General features: G+C 39.5%; 1 protein-coding gene across 3 annotated transcripts in view; it reads left to right on the top strand.

Moving 5' to 3' along the window:
• PREX1 (phosphatidylinositol-3,4,5-trisphosphate dependent Rac exchange factor 1) overlaps positions 1-9,899 on the top strand; it is a 115,695-nt gene extending 105,796 nt beyond the window's left edge. For all 3 annotated transcript variants that reach the window (XM_059862461.1, XM_059862459.1, XM_059862460.1), the window contains exons 32-40: positions 632-849; positions 1,898-1,997; positions 2,606-2,749; positions 3,379-3,493; positions 3,929-3,995; positions 4,772-4,959; positions 5,606-5,708; positions 6,253-6,320; positions 8,498-9,899. In XM_059862461.1, coding sequence (XP_059718444.1) covers positions 632-849; positions 1,898-1,997; positions 2,606-2,749; positions 3,379-3,493; positions 3,929-3,995; positions 4,772-4,959; positions 5,606-5,708; positions 6,253-6,320; positions 8,498-8,540 — 1,046 coding nt within the window. In that variant the 3' untranslated portion in view covers positions 8,541-9,899. The remainder of the gene's footprint in view (positions 1-631; positions 850-1,897; positions 1,998-2,605; positions 2,750-3,378; positions 3,494-3,928; positions 3,996-4,771; positions 4,960-5,605; positions 5,709-6,252; positions 6,321-8,497) is intronic.
• The last annotated feature ends 3,107 nt before the right edge of the window (positions 9,900-13,006 follow it).

The raw sequence follows: 13,006 nt of genomic DNA on the forward strand, positions 1-13,006 counted from the left end.
ATTCATGTGCCTCTCTGGCCTGCAATCCCCTGAAGCATGCCAAGATTGATTTGACCAGCATGTGGCTGCCTGGCAGGCACACTGGAAGCAAATTTAACATAGGGGAAATTCTCCCAAGAAACAAACCAATTGGTACTGTATGGATGGTCCCAGTTAATGCATTAGGCATATGGGAAGCCCAAAAAATACAGATAGATGGGGAAAGATTAATTCTAATAGCCCAGGACAGAAGTAATGGCAGAGACCTTCTTTCAATAATTCTCTTGCTCCTGTAAGTAAAAAGAAGGGAATCAATCCAGATATGGCTGTAACTAAGGAGTTAGTTACTTTCCAATAGTTAGTTTCTTTCCAGTCAGGAGCATGCAGATGGCAGAGGGAGTAATGAACAGTCAATTGGACTAGAAAATTTCACATGTGCATGTGCCAGCTGTGCTGTCTTTATTTATCCACCCAGCTCACACAGCAAGGAGAGGTTATCTGTGAAGTCATTGCAAAGCTACAGTGGAAGCCAGACGTGCACACACACACACGCACACACACACACACACACAAAAAACCTACTTTGTTGGCAGTGAGAAGGAAGATGAGTGTATTCATGACTTCTTTATGCTTCTCTCCCCTTCTCTGACAGATACTGAGCTACAACTGAGACGTGATTCCATCTTCTGTCAGTCTCTTGTGGCTGCTGTTTGCACCTTTTCAGAGCAGTTACTGGCTGCCCTCAACTGTCGTTACAACAACAATGGGGAGTATGAAGAGAGCAGCAGAGATGCCAGCAGAAAATGGCTGGAACAGATAGCAGCCACTGGAGTTTTACTGAACTACCAGTCTCTTCTCTCCCCCACCGTGGTAAGAATAAGAATTGTGGTATCCTTGGGTCTGCTTACATTTGCCTGTGTGATTCTGTGCCACTAAGCACAGCCAGAGCTGTTGAACCTCTTACCTGCATTCCAGCAGCATATTCAGACTCTCACTACTGCAAACTCTGGAGATTTCCACAGCTGACAACCAAGTGCCATATTCCTTGTCTAGTCGTATTCGTCTCTTCATAAATGCTGGACCCATTGTCACACTAGAACACTGTAGAAAACAAGTCAGCCTTCATATTTAAAGTAATGCTGCTGCATCTAGAGAGCTTTTTTAGTGCCCAGTTCTTGGTAGCATGAGTGTCCTCTGCCATCCTCTGGTGAGGACACGTATCTCCCAAACGGGTGAGGAAGTTGTGAGTATTGCAGGAGTTCAGACGAACAGATAGAGTTCAGTCTCTCTCTGTGGTGAGAAGTCTGTGGTGCTGGAGCTTGAGGCACCTTGTCTAAGGAGAGGAGCCATGCTTGCATAGTTAATTTGCAGCTAATGAACAGATGAGCCACAGCTACAGGAGATCAGCTGCTGAAACTCTAAAAATGCTAAGAAAAGAGATGCATCAAACAAACAAGTAGCTCTACTATTATAGAGAATGGAGATTTTTTCCTCTGCTTTGTAGACACTGTAGATTGAGTGTGGAGATTTTTTATAAAATACAGTCCAAACTATCTATGTGTGTAACTGCTATTTGTTTGCATTGCTCAGAAGGTATCAGTATTTATTTTGCAGTAACTGATCAGCTGTTCTTCACATTTGTGAAGTTTGGAGAAAGAGATCCTTTCAAACTTACTCTGTTTTTAACGCTCTCTCCTCCATGAATCACATCAAATGACATCTTGGCAAAGGGTGGTTATAGTGGTATCACAGAGTTAAAAAGCTGTTAGTGATTTCCTGGCTGGGATGGAGCTAATGGAAGGCTCTGCACTCTGCTTTAAGTGTCCTGAACCAAAACATGTCCATAACAACAGTACCTTCCTGTCACTCATCTTCTGGCAGATAATAATCTATTTGTATCTGTTGCCTTGCCCGACAGAAGGAGGAGCGCACCATGCTGGAAGACATCCAGGTTACTCTGGCTGAACTAGACAAAGTTGCTTTTTTTTTCAAGCAGCTGGATGAAAGTCTTGTAGCAAGTGAGTATTCCCGGTTTCTTTGAGGCACTTTTATTTTTTGTATGTTCTGTGACTAATATCCTCTATGATTGTAAATCTAAGAGACCATGTCACACCTGGAGAGCACTGGGCAGCTTCTCTGAGGCACTGCTGTGTTCCCTCAGCTTGCCCTGCGAGCACACAGCCTCTAAAGCAGGACTGACATGATGCAATGGTGGTGCTTGTTCTGTGCTGTGTAGCTGTGCCTCGTTTATGTGATTCTGTGCAGGGGAAGGAGATATGACAGGGAATTAGCACCACGCTCCCTGTGGTGAATTCCCAGCTTTTCAGTGTCCAGTTTCTTACCCTGCCAGATCTCTCTCTTCATGTCTACTGGATATGAAATGCCATGGAAAAAATTGGGATTCTAATTATTAACCATATTTACTGTATTTGGATCAAACATCATACTAGGTCACACTGTGGTCTTTCAAGATTTTAGAGCCTGCATTCTCTCCATGAAGGCTCTCCCTTATTCACCTTATGGTGATGTGATATGTCGTTAGATAATCTAACAAACTCAAATAGCAGTGGTTTCACAGTTCTTCTGCTGTGGTAAAGCAGCAAGTGTTTCATCTTTATTTCTCCAGATACTCATGTCGTCTACCACATCGAAGGAAGTCGTCAGGCCTTGAAGGTTATCTTTTATCTTGACAGCTACTACTTCTCCAAACTGCCTGCACGGTTTCAGAATGGGGGAACCTTGAAACTGCACACAGTGCTCTTTACAAAAGGTATCTATAAAAAGCTTTCTTGAGAAAAATAAGCTAACTCCTGATTTTGAAAGATTAAAAATAAAAAAATGACCATGAAGCTCTTAAGAAAGCAGCTGAGACCTACAGACTCACTTAGGAAGCAGATATTTCTATTTTAGGAAGCCTTGGGGGAGTGCTAGACTTTAGAATTTGACACAGTCATGAGAACAAAATGTGCTAGTTTGGGGCTTTTTTGTGCCTCAGCCACAGAGACATTATACTGTACTACATGGATAGTTTGATCTCATGTAGGCTCAAGAGATGTGCCTAGGCTACAGAGAAGAGTGAACACTGACAGAATCGTCTGAGCTAGAAATCAACTTAATAAGCAAATATTCACACTAAAATACAACACAGGAAATTTCTTTCAAGGGACCACTAATGGGGAGTAATTGCTGTCAGACAGAACTGCTTTCTGTGAAGCTCATCTCTGTGATACTACCACTGTACTCCCATACTGGGGAAAGCATTAAATTTGTAGACTGACAGAATCAGCCTTGACATGATCTAACAGTCATCTTCTGAGCAATGAGGTGATACAGAGATAAAAAAAAGAATTTTGAAAAAACATTAATAACATAGCTTTAGTAAAGTGTTTTCTTCTTCAGCTCTGGAGAGTACAGACGGCCAATCACAACCAGCTGGTTCATCTCTAGAAGAACTCCCACAGCAAATTAATGGTGTTTCACTTGAAAAAGTTCAGCAATACTACCGTAAACTCAGGTATTTTGTACTTCTGCTTTGCCTTAAAAGACATTGAAAATTTCAGAGCATTCCTTATTAAGGGCCTTAAAATTTAATGAAAAAGATGTTTTATTCCAGATAAGGTTTTTGTACAAATAGGATTTTTGGAGGTCCTCATTGTGTGGGAAACTTAGTAATTTTTTTCCCAATAGTTTAGCCCATTGAGAAGGAATGCAGATTTGACCTCAGAATTTTGTGCAGAGCTAGAATGATATTGTTCTTAATGGGGATTTGGAATATGTTAGTACAGACTCTCTAAATTACTGCAGTCTCAATGGTTCAATAAGGAAGCAGATCCTAAAGTGCAAGATTTTTAGCATAGCCTTCTCACCTGTTTTATACAAGATAGTATACATATATGTGCTTGAAGTGAGACAAACCCAACTAATGTAGGACCTGCTGGCCTTTTTGCAGGACATTTTACCTAGAAAGATCAAACTTGCCCACTGATTCCAGTACTACTGCAGTGAAGATTGACCAGGTATTGTTTCTGCACTTATTTCTGCAATAAATTATCTCATGGAAGTATTATTTCAACATTTCTAAAATTCCATTTGTGGGATACCTGTGTGGCAGATCTATACAAACGCGAACAGCATTTTAAAATATTCCCAACCTTAAAGGTGGGATCTGAATTTCTCTGAAGCTTGGCTACGGTTCTTTTGTTGAGAAGAAAATGTTCCGAATGTGGGTAGACACAAATCCCCTTCACTGCAGCTCTAAGGAGACTCTGTGTGACTCTGCCTGCCCTTGCCAAACATGGTGTCTGATGCCAGACAGAATGGGCTCATTTTCCTCTCCCACAGATGCATGAAAATGATCAAATGTTCAATTTGCAATTTGTTACACTTTGTTCACTATGTACACTTTGTTGCAGAGAAAACAAGAAAATAGTGCTGCCCAGCATCTCACGTGTAGGACTGGGCAGGTGATGTGGATATGTGCATGTAAAGCATTAAGATGCTACTGCAGGGAACATCTTTGCAATTGTAATACACATTGAAAACAATCTGTGAGATTTGTGATAAAAAATTGTCCCAAGCATAAGTAATTTTCTTTTGCCACTTCCAAAGTTCATAAATATTGTAAATAGTTGTTACTGTGTGGCAGTTACGCTCGTGTAGAATATTGTGCTTAGACAATAGTATAAAGACTTGTAAATAGCTTTAGACTTTATATATAGACTTTTTAATAGCTTATAGACTTTATAGCTTGGTGTTAATGTGCTACAGATTGTTTTTGTATTGCTTTGTTTAGCTTATTCGCCCTATCAATGCAATGGATGAGCTTTGCAGGCTGCTGAAGTCTTTCATTAGTACAAAGCCAGTGCAGTCAGGATGTTCCAGCAGTGCCTCATCAGGAGCTGGCCTGCTGCCCATATCCTCTGAGCTCTGCTACCGGCTGGGAGCCTGTCAGATCACCATGTGCGCCACCGGCATGCAGAGGTGAGCGGGGGCTGAACCTGTCTGCTACTTCTGTCCTTTCTAGAGATGCGATCCTATTCAAAGCAAAATAAGGGAAAGTTTCAGAGAATGTAATAAGGATCTAAATCTGCCATCTTTACTTCAGGGTAGGTTGTAACTTTTAATACTTTTTTTTAAATAAGTAGTGTTGACACAAAAGATTTTGTCTTTCAGTGCCTCATCCAATGCAACTGACCAAGTGATCTGGTTGCATTGAAGTCAGCATTGTCTTCAGATGCACGCTGAAAATGTAGGAAGTTGCTGAAAAATAGCTCTAGAATCTTGGTGTGTGCACATGTTGATTTTGAAACACACCACTATTCTGCCAATGTCTTGAAAGTAAAGATTAATTTGTGAATCCCTTTAAAATAAATCAGTGCAGAAGAGCAGTGGCACAGCCTTGTAGTAATGATGCTGGAGACTCAAATAATTGCAGTATCCAGGTGCAGTAAGACTGAGGTAATTTAATAGTTTTGTATGTAAGAAAATCTAAAAAAGTAAATGAAAGTAAATAGCTAACGGAAGCAATACTTAACAGGTAAGTGTTCTGCACATTTATACTCTTTAAGCCTATTTATACTTTCTGAGCGATGATCTGTGATTTCCTAACTCCTGTTCCCTCGTTCAGGAGTACGCTGAGCGTGTCCCTGGAGCAAGCAGCCATACTGGCCCGCAGCCATGGGCTCCTGCCCAAGTGTATCATGCAAGCTACAGACATCATGCGAAAGCAGGTGAGTGTTTGCATGTGTCTGCTGCATGCCACTGTTGTCCACTGACATGATGGTACAAACACCAGTTTATTGTGCTCTGGCACGGTACTTTGTGCACTGCAAACCTACCAGTCCCAACTCCTACTAATGGCTGAATAACTACACCTGTGTGTGAGAGAAACAAGTCAACTTTTGTAGGTACAGCCTCTACAGCAATTCAAACCTATGCCTCAGTGTATTTTGTGTGTGCCTTGACAGTTAGAAAAGAGAGAATGTGCAGAATATTTAAGACCGTTTCTGTACAGCAAAAACCCAAGTCTCAATCATAGTGTTAAAATAGCAGAAATTACCTAGTGCTAGACAGCAGTGCTTGTAAAGTAGTTTGGGGCTAATTTATCTTTTAGGTAAACATAGATGATAATTGTATCCACCCAGTGGATTCCAGATATTTTAGAAGTAGTTAATGGATTCTCAAATAGGAACCACACTCCCATTATAATATTTTTTCCTAAGGATCATTTGCTTTATCAATACTGTCAGTACCATCAATTCTCTGTTTCCACAGGGACCAAGGGTTGAAATCTCTGCCAAGAATCTGAAAGTGATGGACCAAATGCCACAGCATGCACCTCGGTAGGTTATTAAGTATTACACATTTTCTCTGAGTGCTAATTTTGTTTCTGTAACAATTGTGGAGTTCCTGCTATAACCAAAGGTGATCTTAGTAGCAATACTGGAAAAAAAAAATTCTTTTTTTCTCCCTGTACTAAACTAAGTACACACTATAGATTAATCACCTTTGATGCTTACAATTTGCAGATCATCAGATTCAAGGGTTTCTGCATTTTCTGAATCAAAAATAGCTGATCTTTTTTGGACTGTTTCTAGGAGTTGGCAAAACTAGTGATGGTCAGTCATCTCTGGAATGTTTAGAAAGAAAAATTCCTGAACAGCAAATTTGACTGCAGATATGCAGAGATAATACAGTAGTGTGCTTAGAAGAGTCTGATGGTTTATTTCTGGTGGAGCAGGTTTAAGAGCAAGTGCTGCCAGTCACAGTAACCAGACAGTAATGCAGCCCTAAGGAACCTCAGTTGCCCAGGGTTACATATGGGTTTGTCTAGAAGGCAGCTTTGAAAAGTACTGTACATTTGTGAATCCTACTGCACCCAATGGGAGATGGAGATGTTCATATCTCTCTACAAGAGAATAATGCATTTACTTTTAAGTAAAGTATCTTTGGTCAGTTTCTTCCAATTTTACCTCCCAGAGAGAAAAGAATGTTCTTTAATAAACTGTAACACAGCATTTTCCCATAATGGCAGTAGCAATTTGTCGTGGTTTAGATGGCCATATATACAGAATCTATATGTACAAATACCAGAGAAACTTCTGATTCTGCTGTTGTTAATGGCATTGTTTACGTGAAGGCAAAACAGTTCTGGCCCACAAAAATCAGCATCAGAAAAGGTCCAGCAAAGTCTGTGTCATATCTTCAGACAGAACAAATGTGTTTGCTAGTGCCTGAATCCTCCAAAGAGGACATTGATTCAGTGTTAAGAAAACATCCTTAAACACTGATATCTTATTCGCCCATTAAGACTTCTGAGTTAGTCTAAATTAGCCTTTCTTTTAATTTTTATTTTTTTCTCTCCTATCCACTCTTCAAAATGTTTATAGAAAATTATTTTAAACTTTAGAGACACTGGTGATGCTCCCTCAGTCTTGGTTCATTTTCTCAGAGACATTAAAAAGAGTAGAATTTTGCATTTAGAACCTTATCCTTCTGTTAGATTTTAATTGCTATTTCAAAAACAAATAAAACAATGGTGTTGGCTCCTGTACCATGGCCCGGGTGCCATCCATCAGTGTTTTGGCAATGTAGTTATTTTACCATATTAATGGCCACACATTACTTTGGCTCCATTTATATGGCCATAACTGTGTTGCCTTCAAAAAGAAGCAGTTTTAAAAACAAATCACAAGATCAGGCATTTTTTTTCTTTTGAGTACACTCTAAATCACAGTGATAAATTCCAGAACTATTTTCTTGGATTATTTCAGGGCAATAAAGCTCGGATATCTGTGTTCCTACTGGGTTCCATCATAATGCAAAACAAAACTGAGCAAAGTTAAAAGGAGGTCTGGTGAATTAACTCCCAGGATTATATTTCTTAGCACAAATCTGTAATAGCTGTCTTGAAAGAGAAGTTATGAAAGACTTGAGTTTATTCTGATGTAAAGAAGAAAAAGCCAAGTAAAAGCTCACCAAAACATACATGAATGACGAGTCAACATGTACTTAGTGGTTAAACATGTGTTTAACCACTGTTCTCAATTTGTTAATCTTGTGAGTCAAAAAATTTCTCTGAGAAGATGATTATTAATTTTAAGATTTGTTCAAGCATGTCAACAAGCAGATATGTCCTTTTATGTGTTTGGTATCCCAGCCTGTATGACAGGGAGAACTTTTTTGTTCAGGAAAAATGCTGAACTGGGTTTAAAATCAAAAGAAATAGAAAAGGACAGAAGGGACTGTTGAAAAACCAAATTGAACCAAAATTAAGCAGAAGTCATGGAGATTCTCAAATAATACTGTAAACAATGATTGTAAATACTTTAGTTAACGAATGGTTAGTGGCACTTCTAAAGTTGAAATTACTAAGATTAACAATAGGACTATTCTTGATACATCATTACCTCTAAAGCTTGCAGAATAGCAAAGAAGCTGCTGACCCTGGTACGCGAATCCAGTAACTTTGTTGTTATCCCTGTGATCTTTAATTCCCTACTCTTCCTCTGCACTAAAGACTCTATAGGTTGTGCCAGCCGCCTACAGAAGGGGATTTGTAGGAGTAAGAGGCACCTCTGGGCAGCCCCCCGAGAGCACTGGGCTCCAAGGAGCCCTGGCTGAAGACCCTGCAAACTGACCCCGATGGTGCTGCTGTGCTCTGGACAAGAGGGACCTGCTGGCCCGGGTGTCAGGAATCTGCCTCTGAACTCCTGGAGCCCATGCAGGATCCATGGATTTCTTTGACTTCAAATTCTTGACACGAACACCACAGGCAAGAATGGATGCTGTTGCCATTCAGATACCTGGAAAATGACCATTATGCTTCAAGAAAGCACAGTTCTCCTGGTGACTTGTTTGTGCAACCACCAGAAAGTTGTGGACTTGAAGATATGGCTTGGTTTAGAAAATCCTGCTGGACACCCCTGTCTCTCCCAGTACTGCCTGCCCCTGGCACCCATTTAACTGCCAGAAGGTTTTGGTCAATGTCCTTTAGTGGTAGTTTCATAAACCCCACGTTTTCATCATCTGACCTGCACTTTTGAGCAAAGAATAGCACAATCTATGGTTTATTCAAATAGGAACATAAAGAATTTCTTCTGGAGTAATTTTCCACTTCAGCCCAGTGAGAGAATCTCTCTATGCTGCAGAGTATACATTCCGTAATACTTCTTATCATTACTTCATTTTACTTACTGTAGCTTTCAGGTTTTTGATTAACTCTTTTTACTAATGCCCTGTGATTATGTACTCTGGAATACAGTGCTAATGAAGAGGAGTGTAGGATTTTTACAAAAACTTTACAAAGAGAAAATACAGTCTGATAATCTGATTATTTCAACAGATGTAGTTTTTAAAACAGGTCAGAAGAACTATACTTATTTATGTGGAGTGGAATAATATGTGTTTTCAACCATGTTGTTATATGTACAAGAAGAAAATAAAAATTATATTGTTTAAAATGGGACCAATATACTGGCAGTTACACAGCTACTCCCAGTTTACTGAAAAAATCTACATTATTTAAAATCTTCAATATTTAAGTAGTCTTTAATACAGTTATTAAGATGTATTAGGGGTGCTTTTAAGTTAAAAGAAAAAAGGAATCATGTATATAATGTTCTTTATTTTTACTTGTTTGAAAAATTGTTTTCAATTCTGTCAGTATTACCCTAAGCACTGTTGTTTTTTCCAAGTTACTGGATGAAACTAATCAAAGCATGTCAGCAGTCTCAGGACAGAAATAATGTTCTTTTGGAGTGAGTGCCTTAACATGACCAGCCCTCCCTAACATGGCAGGTGTACAAGAAACTCCCCATTCCTGTTCCTCCACAGCCTCCTTTAAACCAGCTCCCAGTCAAGAAACCCAGGAGTGCTTTGCAGTAATGTATATTTTAGAAAATAAAGGTTTGGGGGTTTTATTTGTGTTGTTGTTTGTTTTTTAGTGGGTTTAATTTTATTTTGTTAACATTCAAAGCAATTCAGAAACTAATGGATTTTTTAATTTGGACATAAAGGCCTCTCTAATTTTTTTTAATCTCTTGAACACAAAACTTTATGGCAAATTAGGAGATGCAGTTTGTTCTGAATCTCATTTCCTAATTTTTAAAATGTTTGTTTTCTTCTCGCACAGACTGAAAAAATTTTGGGGAAGGAGCTTATTTTTGATTTTCTCTTTTTTTATTTCTTACTTTTAACTGTTTCCTCTGATCTGCAGCAATGTGTTGCAGGGAACTAGGACAGCCTGTGGATTGCCAGCTTTGGGATACAGATTTGGTACTGAGTGTCCATTCTGGACTGCAACCAGATGAGCAGATCTCTATTTCAATGCACTTATTGTTAATTTTGAAAAAGTTACTCTTACCATTTGCTATTTGAAGAAAAAAATGGATGTTTCTTCACTGAATCCAGAATTTCAAATGTACTTAGTACTATAAGAACCATAGGAACACCCCAAAGTGAAAAAGAACCTGTGGGGTGAGCCCCGCCTGTGTCCCCCTCAGTTGTCCTCTGCAGAATGGCCTGGGCAGGATCCTGGCCCATGCCTGCAGCCTCTGGCAACATGACAGATGCAGAGAAGGATATCCAAGGGCATTTACACTGTGCACTGTTTTACACTGAAATGTATGTGTTATTCTCACTTAAAACTTGAGAGACGTTTTTATTATTAAAAGTTGGTTTATATTATAAGGAAAGAAGGTTGATCTCATTTTCTGTTATACCCTTTAGTTCCTTTGCCCTGCATTCTGTTGAGCAGTTTTAAGTTCTGATATGCTTGTATGGCATGGGGAGCAGTCAGAAGTTTGTGGTGAGGGGAAAGCTGGGTTTGATTTCAGCTCAAACTGACAGTGTAGAGCTGAACTCTTCCTGTTTGTGCAGTCCCCTATAGCTGTGGGGGAGACCATAGACTCCTGTTAAGGTAGAAAAGAAAAACTGGTTTGATGATGTGAAATTGTGGGGTTTGAACCAGTGCTGGGAACTAACAGGTTCAAGTGGAAAAAGAAGAGGGCAATGCACAAACCAACTTGCAAGCAAAGAGAGATTAGGTCTGCAGAATTTCCAGGGCTAAAAGTGAAGAATCAGGCCTGGCACAACAGAACAAGTGCAGATGTTGTAGATTTGGAACATCGTATAGAGTGGAAGTGTGGAAAATGTGGAAAACAGTCAAGATGAACATGGGAACTATAGCAGCTTGATGATGAGGTGGGTATGGTTGGGTGGCAGCTGTGAGTGGAATTCCTTGTGTATGTGTCTCGTAGCTGAGTTTTCTGAACATTATCATTAGCCTCTGAAGCACATGTATTGCAGGCTGGGGTGATGCTGATTTGGGAGACGCCAATCTTGCAAAGGATCTTGGTACACATACAAAAAAAACTTGAAGGACTTTGAACAGGCTGAAATTAGTGGGATTAGATTTTTCCACACAAATATTAGTTCATGCTGTTGAAGATTGAACAAAATATTTTGCTGTATTTCTTGTTAATTGATAATAAAAGGACCATGTCATAGAGTTTGTCACAAGATGACGCAGAGGCAATTTGATAGAATCATGAAAGCTCAAGCCTGGACTAGGAAACGGGTGGTCAGTTATGGTGGAGAAGTATTCAGGCCTCTCTGCTTTGTTCAGATAATTAAGTAAAAATGCAGTAGCTAGGCATTGAAGAAAATGGATCGCTTTATAAGAAAATAATAATGAGAAAGGTAAAGGCAGTTCAAACGGAGCATAAATACAGCCTGAAGGAGAAAAAGGACTAAATATTGGCTGAAAGTTTTCCTTCCATCAGGCTTTGACAAAAAAAGAAATAAATTGTGCGAAGCATGTCGTAAAGGCTGAAGCAGTGCCTAGTGCAGCAGAGGAGCAAGCAAGCTGTCTTCAGTTCTAAGATGGGTTCTCCGAGGAGCTGAAGAGTGAGAGGTGAAATTGGTGAGTGTAACACATGTAGGCTGACTGTATATAGTCAATATGCAGTACACTCCCTTAGGTGGAATCCTGGTCACCCTTGAGCTTACAAAGCATATGATTTGAGTGAGCAAAATTGAGTGATTGAATTAGCTGCAGAAAAAAGTGGTAAAACCCAGGAGTGACATTTGTCACTTATTGCACATGATTGTTATAATAATCTCATATCAGGGCTTGAGATCTACTATCAGGAAAATTACTGGTATATTAATGCAGTTTTTCTTAACATATCCTATAGAACCAGTCAGCCATTGGGTTTAATTCTTACAAGTTACATATCAAAAAGGTAGTTCTTTACCAAAGGAATTTACATCCAAAAATCTGTCCTGGTTTTGGAGGGTGTTGTAACTCTTCCAGTTCCTAACAAGGGAGGTTAGCAGGTGCAGAGGGTCTACACAGAAAACTTCCAAAAAAACCCAGCCCTGCTGTTGTAAGGCTCTGTGTCCTTGGTCAAATCCTGAACACATTGCTCAGACTCTGTCCATTTCAAACTGGATTAGAAAAAACGCAGTAAACCTCCCGATTCTTACCCTTCTAAACTGATCGAAAGTGTTCTCTGTTCTGTTCCAGCATGTCTCAATAAAGCTGTTTCTTTGCTTTAGGACACACTTTCTTCAGCTCTCTCACCCATTGGCAGCAGTGAAAGCAGAGAGCAGTGCCCTGGCTGGTGTGAAGAGCAGAGTTACCACAACTTTTCCAGTCATCCTGGAGAAGCCAAACTGCTGCTAAATAGAGTTGCTTTCACTGAGATGCCAAAGCTCCCTTGGAGCTCTTAAACAACCCCTTCTGGTTGTCATGATTCACTGTTTGAAAAATACTTCTCCGTGCCAAAGTAATGACTCATTTTGTAAAATGTTAATTAATGCCTTGCAGAGTCTGCAAAAAAATAGGTCTGTTTTTAAATGAATTAAGATTAAATTTAGTAGTTAATGTTTGAATCAGTGATTATTTTCTTGATCCTGCTTAAAATTAAATTTAGTTATAAGCACTTTGAAGGTAATGCAGAAAGATGCATTACTATTTAATCAGCTTTAAATTATTTACATAATTACATGAGTGACAGTCTCA

This window comes from Haemorhous mexicanus, chromosome 18 (assembly GCF_027477595.1).
Source record: "Haemorhous mexicanus isolate bHaeMex1 chromosome 18, bHaeMex1.pri, whole genome shotgun sequence".
Taxonomy (NCBI): Eukaryota; Metazoa; Chordata; class Aves; order Passeriformes; family Fringillidae; genus Haemorhous; species Haemorhous mexicanus.